This window comes from Lygodium microphyllum, chromosome 15 (assembly GCF_053477565.2).
Source record: "Lygodium microphyllum isolate KBCC chromosome 15, Lygodium_microphyllum_v1.1.10, whole genome shotgun sequence".
Classification (NCBI taxonomy): domain Eukaryota; kingdom Viridiplantae; phylum Streptophyta; class Polypodiopsida; order Schizaeales; family Lygodiaceae; genus Lygodium; species Lygodium microphyllum.
Window position 1 is genome coordinate 116399884 of NC_141149.1, and position 10679 is coordinate 116410562.

The 10679-nt window shown below is 40.7% G+C and overlaps 1 protein-coding gene across 1 annotated transcript; it reads left to right on the forward strand.

Moving 5' to 3' along the window:
* The first annotated feature begins 1372 nt into the window (after positions 1-1372).
* On the forward strand, positions 1373-3628 carry LOC148024951 (putative polyamine oxidase 5). Its single transcript, XM_087694633.1, has one exon. The coding sequence runs from the start codon at positions 1535-1537 to the stop codon at positions 3377-3379; it is 1845 nt and encodes a 614-aa protein (XP_087550759.1). The 5' UTR covers positions 1373-1534; the 3' UTR covers positions 3380-3628.
* The last annotated feature ends 7051 nt before the right edge of the window (positions 3629-10679 follow it).

Genomic DNA, 10679 nt, shown 5'->3' on the forward strand with positions numbered 1-10679 from the left:
ACAAATTTGCACCAAAGATGCATCTTCTTTAGCCACTTAAAGCTATGACACACATCCTTATTTATTATAAATAAGTTAATGTGAGACAAACAATTGAGTCATATATGTTTGTAATTTTAGATTTTGTAAAACCCTAAAACAATGAATCCTTGAGTGCCACTCTATTGGCCCCCCTATTATCACTCTAATATGCCCCTTAGATATTAAAATGCTCTAAATTTTATAGTTGATGATCATATAATTTTTGTTGTTGAACTTTAAGAAAACATCATGTAACTCATTTGGGGAAAGAATATGATGGGGGAAGGTTAGATGTATTTGCCCCTTTTTGCACATGAGTGAAAGGGACTAACAATGATAGTATTGGTGAGTTTAATGTGAGTCATGTAATTTTTTAAAGATTTCAGATTTTGTACAATCTTAAAATAGTGCATTCTTGAATATCGCTCTATTGCCCCCCCCCCCCCCCCCCCCCCCCCCCCAACTGCCACTTGCCACTGTAGTAGGTCACTCACATAGTAAATTGCTCCAAATTCTTTATTTGACTATCATTATGATATTTATAGGTGAACTATATGAAAATATTATGTTACTCACTTGGGAAAATAATCTTATGGGGGAAGGTTAGATGTCATTGTATTGGCCCCTTTGCCTTGCACCCTTTTGCAAATGAGCGAAAGGGACCAATTATGATACTATTGGCACTCACATTTCTTTTGATCAACTTGAAAATAAGATTTGATCTCCAACATGTTGGCATTGTGAGTACAAAGCATTATATAACATGTTCTCAATAGCATATACTTGAGTCTATTCATGTTGTGAAAGGGATACAAGACAATCTTAGTTTTACTAATATGGTCCCTTTTCCCTAGAGCCCTATCACGTGCCTCCCATTTTTATGGCCCCTAGCCTTACCATGCTTGCCAGATTGCGTGTTTTCTCTACCTTCATAGTAAGCTTAAGAGCCTATTGTGATTGTACTTTATCCACCTCAATCATAGGATTTGTACCCTTGACCACATGTTTCTCAAGCAATCATCCTATTGATTGAGTTGTTAATAGCTTGCATAGGGAAGAAAAAAAGAAAAAAGGGCTCACCAGCTTAGAATGTGGAATTCTTTTCTATAGCGGGGTGCCATTTTTGGCAGTTTATTATAATCATAGTAAAGGTTAAAAGGCTAGATTGTGGAATGTTTCTACTATCATCAGAGTAAGCTTAACATAATAAGCTTTTAAAAATTTCTAATGTAAGGCAAAGGGCTCTTTAAATTTATTTTTTCTTGGAGTGTTCACTATCAGTAGCTTTGCTCCAGAGGCACCATATTACCTAGTTAGATGCGGTCGGAGGCAATGGGCTGCCGACCCGGGGGGTGCTACCCTCGAAGAAGCTCATGATGTTGTTGTAATTCACAATGTGAGAATTATATTATAAATGTGAGAATCATATAGTAAAAGCTCAAAGAGCCTTTCTGCATAGCCCAATTCTCATCATCACAACAATCACAATAAGCTAAGAAAAAAGACTGTCACCATGGCTCCGAGACCTCGCGTGGTGGTGGTAGGAGCAGGTATGGCGGGTCTGTCTGCAGCCCACCGCCTGCACCAGACGGCCGCCCCATTCGAACTCACCGTCCTGGAGGGCAGCGACCGCCTGGGCGGCAGAATCCTCACCTCCTTTCTCGGCTCCGACCAGGTGGAGCTCGGCGCAACCTTCATTCATGGCATCAACGGCAGCCCCGTCTTCGGAATCGCCCAGAGGATTGGCGCCATGTCTGGAGACGGTGCACGGGAGCTCGGATCGAGCGGTGGCCCCCCTGCCGTCCGAGCCCAGGGCGGCCTTGTCGTCGATCCGCAGCTCGTCGGTCCTGCCATGGACCTGTACAGGACATCCATGGCCCTTGTGAAAAACAAAGGGGAAGGCCGGTTATCACCCGCCGCCTCGAAAGGAAGTGTCGGTGCGTTCCTGCGACAGAGATTGTTCTCATTCTTGTCCGAGCAAGCTGCTGTGCAAAAACCGTCCACCGATGGACCACATGTGCAGAACTCCGAGGCAGCAACAGAAACACAAGGGAAACAGACTAGCATTCTTAGAGAGGAAGAGGATATGAAGAGGTCCTTTGAGGGGAGCGACATCAATACATCTGGGATATGGAACCCCCTTGCACTGCAGGAATCTGCGTTCATGTCGCTACAAGCCATGGAACGATGTTTATCGGCATGCGATTCGTTGGATGATCTGGACCTCGATGCTTTGAAAGAATACACAGAATATCCAGGTCCTCATAAAACCATTGCTAAAGGATATATTAGTGTATTGAAAGAACTGGAGGGTGGCTTGCCCTCCGGCACGGTCAAGCTCAGGAAAAAAGTACAAAAGATATACTGGAACCGTACTCATCCTTCTACACTTGCACCTGTGGTCTTGCACTGTGAAGATGGCTCTGTTGTTGAAGCTGAGCATGTGATTTTGACCATGTCCTTAGGGGTTCTAAAAACAGGCACTTTGAAGAATTTCGCAGTAGACAGTTCTGTTTGCAGATCAGTGCAGGACCTTCAAGGGTGGAAGGCCTATAAAGAATTCCAAGATCAAGAGCTGTTTGAGCCAACTTTACCCACATGGAAGCTAGAAGCCATATCTCGATTAGGCTTTGGTGTCGTTGACAAGCTTTTCCTTCTGCTAGACCCATCAGCAGATAAACATTTACGCCAATACTTCCGATTCTTACACCATAAGGATTCTGTGAAGGTTGAGAGCTTACCAAAGTGGACCAAAAAGATATTTTCCATGACCCCTGTTTACCCAGGATCTAATGTCCTCTCATGTTGGTTAGCCGGAGAGGAGGCTTTGGAAATGGAGGGTCTATCTGACGATGAGGTTCTCAATGGAGTGGCACAAATGCTCACCAGTTTCGGGGTGGCTGGAAAAAATGAAGGCACAAGAAGGAACAGAGATGATTTTCAAGAGCTTCCAGAAGATGAGAAATCCATGAATTTGTGTTTGAGAAGTATGTTTAGAGGAGTATTGAGAAGCAAATGGGCAACAAATCCTTTATGCCAAGGTTCATACTCCTTTGTAGCTGTTGGTTCAAGTGGAAGGGATTTGGAGACTTTAGCAGAGCCGTTGCCAGAAGGCGGCAACACTAACGATAGTCTGCAAAAGTCAGCCTTATCATTATGCAGCGAAGTCAGAGAAGGGGATGGCCTCAGTGTAGAACCACCTACATCAACTGACCCTGCATCCAATACTAAGTCCTCTCCTTTGCAGCTGCTCTTTGCTGGTGAAGCCACCAACAGAAACTTTTACTCCACAACCCATGGAGCATTTCTTAGTGGGGTTCGTGAAGCTGACAGGCTCCTCAAACATTATAAAGTATAGCTTTCATGTAATGTTTATCTGATGTGTAGGTCAGGCTGTTTCTGATTTTAGTTGTTTTAAACACTGCCATCTCAGCAAGTGTAAAAACAGAGCCAGGGTGAGACAAAAGCTGTAAATGTGTTAAGAACTACCAAAATCCATGTAAGAGTTATCGCATTCAGCTGATAAGAACAGGCATGTTGATACCTGAATATTCGATAATTTTGTCTGCTGATGCTGCACATATACACGTATTCATGATTGTATTTTCTGTATGCACAATGCAGTTGTGGGCATACCTGTGTGTAGTTTCAATGTCGTTATTTGTCCTTTTTCCCATCTGACCTTGTAAGATTCTTACGTTTATATTCTCGATCCTTGTGGCATTTAATGGGACACAGTCATCAGATCAAAATTGTCTAACCTTGCTCACGATCCTAAAACTTTGCTAGCAAAATACAAAGGTTTCTGAGGCAACTGGCAAACTCTTTCCAGTAGGTTACCCCTCTCTCTCCAAAAAGAACAGAACTTCCATGGGTTGAAATGTGCCTTAACAAAACTGCTTTAGTTATGTTCCATTTTTTGTGGTCAGCATTTAGTGTCCCTTTATCACCACATAGAACTATTTTCAGCCCACAATATGCTGAAGACATAACTCCTTAGCCTTATTTTGGAGACCTAGGCTTTAGGAGTCTCAAAACATATGCAGGTAAAATAGTCCACTGAGGTGCCAATGAAGGGCTCCAACTAATTGACATGGAACACATTGTGAATCTTGATAGTGGAGGGAAGCTCTAATCGATAAGTCAAGTCCCCAACTCTCTTCAGGATCCAATAGGAGCCATAGGAATGATGGGCCAGCTTGCCGTTGCTACTCTCCTTGATAGTAGAGTAGCAGGACTTAGGCACTTTCAATAGGACTAGCTTTCCCTCTTGGAATTCTAGATGCCTTCTTGTCCCATTAACATAATGCTTTATACAATCTTGTGCTTTACAAAGATTCACTTTGCATTGATGAGGCATGGCTTGTATGTGCTCTAACTCCTTTTTATTTTGGTGTTTGATCTTGTCATTGAAGAGGACCATAGGGAGGGGAACTTTGTACCTAAAAAGTGTCTCAAAAGGAGAAACCTTGATGCTAGAGTAGGTGGAGTTGTATGCAAACTCAGCCAAGTGGAGCCACATATTCCAAGTGTGTTGTACATCATGGCGGAAAAAGTGCCGTAGATAGATCTCAACCCATTTATTGGCCCTTTTGGTCTTTGACCATCAATTTATGGGTGGTATGTGGTGGATGGAGCAAGCTTAGTACCCATAGATGTGAAAATCGCTTGTCAAAAGTTGCTTATAAACTTAGCATTCATGTCATGCACACTATCAAAAGTTGCTTATAAACTTAGCATTCATGTCATGCACACTAACCTGTGGTAACCCATGTAATTCAAATACGTGCTTTATAATTTGAGTGACTGCTTGAGATGTGATATACTGAGTTTTAGTGGGAATAAAGTGGATAGCCTTAGTGAGTCTATCAACTACCACATACGTACTATTTCATCATTTCTTGGTGATGGGTAATCTAATAATGAAATCCATAGTGATGCGTGTCCATTTCCATTTAAGAATAGGTTAAGGGTTGCAAGAGACTAGTTGATCTAAGCGTGATGTGCTTATTTTGTTGGCATGAGACACAATTGGGCACAAAATCCTTGATCCTTGATATCCCTCCATAGACCCTTCTAGTGAAAGCTCTTGGCAATCCTATCATATGTTTTGAAAACACCTAAATGGCCAATAATGGGACAAAAATGCATCTCTTTCATGATCTTTGTCTGAAGGGGAAAGTGTGGGGGATGAAAATCTTACTATAGGACCATATAAGGCCATTTTTTAGCTGATATTGAAAGTTTTCGTCTATTATCCCATACTGTAATTTTTGAATATGTGGTTGAATTTCTCATTTAGTAAATAGGCCTCTTGAAGCTCCTCAATTTAATCTTTATGTAACTTTGAAATGAAAGATACTTTCCATGCCCACATCCATGATAGTGAATCTACTACTATATTATCTTTGCTCCTATGTGAGAGATGTCAGAATTATAATTTTACAAGGTTGCCATCCATCTCCTCTGCTTAGGTATTTAAGTAGACTGAGTCAGGAAGTAATGGAGCACTCAATGGTCGTTCTTCACCCTAAAATGACTGCCATAGAGGTAATGCTGCCATTTCTTAACATCGTGAAGGATGGCCAACATCTCTTGGTCGTAAACGTTCATATGTATCGCCTTTTCATCAAGGACAACTCTTAAAAGTAATCACACCATGCTCTTGCGGCAAGACATCACTGATTTATCTGCCACTAGCATCACATTAAATGGTAAACTCTTTTGAGAAGTTAGGGCATACGAGAATAGGGGCTGAAGTAAGCATTTCCTTCAATTTATTAAAGCTACGATCTTAATAATAGCATTTTAAAAAAATGATTTCTTCTTTAATCAATTTGTCAAAGGTGCTACAATGGTGGCTTAATGCTTAATGAAATGTCTATAAAATGAAAAGAGACTAAGGAAACTATATAATGAAGTGGTGTTGGATGGTGCGGGCTAGTTCTTTACACATTATATCTTTTTGGGGTAAGCTTGTATGCCATTTTCACTAACAATGTGTCCCAAATACTCCTTTGAGATTTACATGAAGATGCATTTGCTTTCCTTAACAGATAGTGTATGTTCTCTCAAGACATCAAATACTTGTCGTACTACTCTCGTGATGTGCTGTAAATAAGAATATCATCAAAGAATACGAGCACAAACTTGAAAATGAAGGGGTATAAGATTTTATTCACGAGGCTCTGAAAGGTTGTGGGGACATTAGTCAAAATAAAAAATGTATCACTTGGAAATGATAAAGCCCATGATCACTATTGAAAGTCGTTTTGACCTCATCACTCTCCCACTATACGTATTTTTTATAAGCTAGAGCGCATATCAATCTTAGTGAAATATCATGCACCTTTCAACTCATCCAATAAGTCGTTAATTCTTGGAATAGGATACTGGTTATTGACTATGATCTCATTCAAGTCTTTGTAGTCAATGCATATGCGAAAGGAGCAATCTTTCTTCTTGACTACTAGTAGGACTAGAGATACATAAGACGAGGAACTCAGTTTAATAAATCCCATCTCAAGTAACTCTTTGACTTGCTTTACAACTTCTTCGCGCTTATACTTGGAGATTTAATAAGGTGGCTTGTTCATTGGCTTAGAATGGGGTTCTAGATCAATTGGGTGGTTTACTTGTCTTATAGGGGGAAGGGTTGTAGGCATTTGAAATAAATTGTTATACTTTTCTCTTAGGGCTTGCAATGCTGGATTCTTAGACACTTGTGAGGAGTAAAATTTTCCTTATTTAGGTATAGGACAAAGAGATCTAAGCATTTCTTAAACTCCCTTTTGAGTTGCTTTGCTATAATTAGTTGAAAAATAGCATTATCATAAACTTCCTCTAGATGGATGAGCTGTCTATGCATAGTAAACTCCCTCTAGGTAGATGAGTTGTCCAATTAGATCAACTGAGGCCACATAGTTTTCAGCCAAGTATAGGGAAACTTTAGAGTATACATGTGTGTTGATTTCTTCTTTATTGTTTGCTACTTGAACTTTCAGGGGGTGGTGTAATTTCGTAGGGATGCATTTCAACCCGTCAATGGTTAATCTATTAACCAAATTGTGGGTAGTACTACTATCCACTAGGATAAATACATGCTTTCCATTAATGCTTCGTTGAATGCGCTGGGCGATGGGGCTTCTTGAGCCGGTCCATGTGTCCATAGAGATGGAGCATAGGGAAGTGGGAGCTTGAGGGGGTGGAGTGGAAGTGGTGAAATCAAAATCATGAGGTGGGCAACCACTTGGGTCAAAGGGAAACCCATCCTTTGGATCATAGAACTGTTCTTGGCCCAAGTCTACTAGGAATAATTCTCATTTTTAGCATAAACAAAGGTATGTGTAGTATTCAAGGCACGTAACTCCTCTTTATCATTTTGTGAATCCTCCATAATATACATGTTGTGAACTTTGACCTTTGTTGTCTTGTAGGGGCATTTTGAGGCATGGTTTGCTGTGTAATTATTATCTCCATACTTAAAAACATAAGTCCTTTTCTTTTCGATATTTCATAACATCTGAGAAAATGAATTTGTGGCCACTTTGACCACTCAAGGTTAATGTATTTTAGGGCTCACAATTAGAGTTAAGTGCTACCCCAAAAGTTCTCTATTTTCTTTTAGCATAGAAAGGGATGTAAGTGGGAATTTTGGGATTGGTACTAGGCATGGGATTGTCTCTAGAAATACCACCATATTAGCTTGGCCTCATTCAAGTATGGGGCTACCCAAAACCTTGCTAAAATCTCTCATTTTTTCAGTACTTCCTTACATGTCTTTTAGCCAATTCAATTGCATCAAACAAGGTAGAAGGCTTTTGAGCCATGACATTAGTCGATAAGCTAAGCTCTAACCCATAGATGTACTTGTGCAATTTTGCATCATTACTAATGCTCTCAACATATATGGTCAAGTAAATAAATTGATTTGTGTACTCCCTCACTGGAGATTTCATTGGTCAAGGTGGTATCATCATCTTGCCAATCGCTCTTTTTTCCATCGAGGATATAAAGACTTGAACTATATGTATCTTAAAGTCTTCCCAATCAATAAACTGATGATTCTCACAGCTTATGTAGTGCCACAAAGTGTGGACAAATCCCTCTAAATGGCAAGGGGTAAAGAGAATCTTTTGATCATTAGTGCACATGTAATTATTAAAGTATGAATCTAATTTAGAGATCTATTCTTCCAAGTCCAATGGGGATGGTGATTACCCATTGTACTTGGTAAGAATGATCTTGTCACGGAGATCGCTGGGCCTTGCTGCCCATGAAAGCCTTGCTATCTATATATACCATGTTGTCCATATAAGCCATGTTGTACATTGACCCCAAACTGCTGATGGGTGACGTGCTGACCATTAATACCATATTGTTCATTATTGGGTTAAGGCATATAAGTGCCATTCGGGCTCCTATGGAGAGTGGGGGAGCTTCTGTCAATGATAGTGGACAGCTCACGGGGGGGTTGGTTGCATGGATGATGGGAGAGCTCAAGAGGGGCTCGTCACATTAACGTGAGAGGGCTCGCCAAACTCATATGTGGTAGTAGGGGGAATGCCCTTAGCTCCAATAATAACTTGTAGGCCATGAAGCAGTTCCAATGGTAAAGGCCATCGTAATTCGTGCTTGGACTCATTTGCCTTATCTTGTGCCGAGGTAGTGGCTAATTGGGCTTCAAGAGTAGTGAGGTGCTCTAAGGTTTGTTGAGTTTGAGAGTTGGAGAGGGCCATTAGCTTGATCATAAGATCAATTTTTGATAGCATATGATGATGATTAGTAACTATGTCATTGTGCCTTTCCATGTGACGGAGCTCATGTTGACAAGGGTGTGATTGAGCATATTGTAGGGTTCTATATTGGGCAGCTCCTCGTGTATGTCACCATTATTATCTTGTGCCAAGCTAGGTTCCTCATTCATTGAGGCCTTGAAGTCACTAATCTCCCTTTGGACCTCATCATGGGCCTTGCTTTTACCTTTCTGTCCTGCCATTTGAGTGCAGTCCACAGGACCCACAATTAATAAAACATGCATAACTTCTAGAGGGAACTCTAATTAAGGAAATTTTTTATTCAAATTGAAGGGGGGGAAAAAAGAGAATTGTGCTATTGGATCTCTATGACTATCTTGGAGTGCTTTGCACCTTGTCCACAATGACCTCAATGCACAAAAATGGTCATACCTTTTAGACTATAACTTTAATCGAGGATGTATTCGATTCAAATTGAAGAGAGAATGCCCTCTACAAAATGAGCTACAAGGTTCCCTCTTAGATTCAGTGCTGAAGTTACTGCAACAAGCTTGTGGTGACTGTCCCCGAATTCTTATAGCTAAAATATTGCCTTGCTGTCTTGGTCCCAACTCCACATTGTATGAGTGGCTTAAGGGATAAGGAGCCTAAGCATCATGCTAACCAACATACAAAGCATACTGAGCATAATCCCAAGCACATTTAAGCATCAATTTACTCTGTCAACACTGCTTATGAAAGCTTCAATACCATACATCCTGCATTGACTGCATACATGTCAAGTACTATACATGGGTGTCTTGATCAATGAATGGGCCTCATGTTAGGGGATATATAATCGGTAATGTGGTGATCATGGATTATACATGTACCTTTATACAAGTGTAGGGGCTCCGAATCACTGGGAGGTGGGCAAAAGTTCCCTCAGAGCTAGGTGGTATACCCCCTTCAATGTCTTAAGTGGTAAGGGAGGATCACCTCTCTTTTAGCTTACCACCTCACTTGACATTAGCATTTTTCCTTAGTTGGACTATACATGGTAGACATTTTTAATTACTCAACTAGCATGAGATGCATGAAGAAATTGAACATTGGGCCTTTTCATGAAAGACAATAACTCACAAGGGCTTTGGATGGAGGGCTTACCTTGGCAGTCTAGTGACTCATTGGCTGCCACTTACCTATTTACAAGGGCTTCTTAATCTCTTAGGAACAAATCAATACACACATGATAAGGAAAGTGTTAGGACTAGCATTAACCAATTGAGTAAAGGTGCCATTGCTAATTGGAATTCTAATCTAGTAGGGAAAGGCAAGCAAGCTACTGATTTAATTGGACAGCAAGAATTCAAAAGCGAATTCAAAGTATGAGATGACATGCAACATTAAATCTCTCCAACAAAAGGATTGAGTTCAACAATTGGATTAACTGAGAGATTAAGAGTTAATTAGCATACCTTGTCAATGATTGGAGTAGATGAGTAAGGCTTGACTAATCAATGAAGCCCAAATCTTCCATTAATTCAGCTTGTGGAATCAAGACATCTTCAATGAGTATAATCTTTAGGGGGTTGATGCTTGCTTTGAGGATGGACACACCCATGCTTGATCCCATGCTTGCTCTTCAAGAGTTGAAAGCTTTATGTGAAGCTTTCATGGTTGTCTATGAGAAACCTTTGCATCCTAGCCTCCATGTCTTCAATTTGGGTCAATGTAGCCAAGAATGGTTGAAGAATCTCCACCGGGGGGGGGGGGGGGGGTTTGAGATTGAAGAAATTTGAAGGATTGGAGATCTTGGGTTGAGCTTTAATGGCTATTTAAAATAGTGTACCGTAGGGTTTGTATATCTCAAATGGAGGGGTTAGCAAAAGGGGGAAGAAAGGTGCAATCTCAGTGGAGGAG

What these genes read in the sequence shown, in the direction of transcription:
- LOC148024951 (XM_087694633.1), top strand. Translation starts at nt 1,535, where the DNA reads ATGGCTCCGAGACCTCGCGTGGTGGTGGTAGGAGCAGGTATGGCGGGT.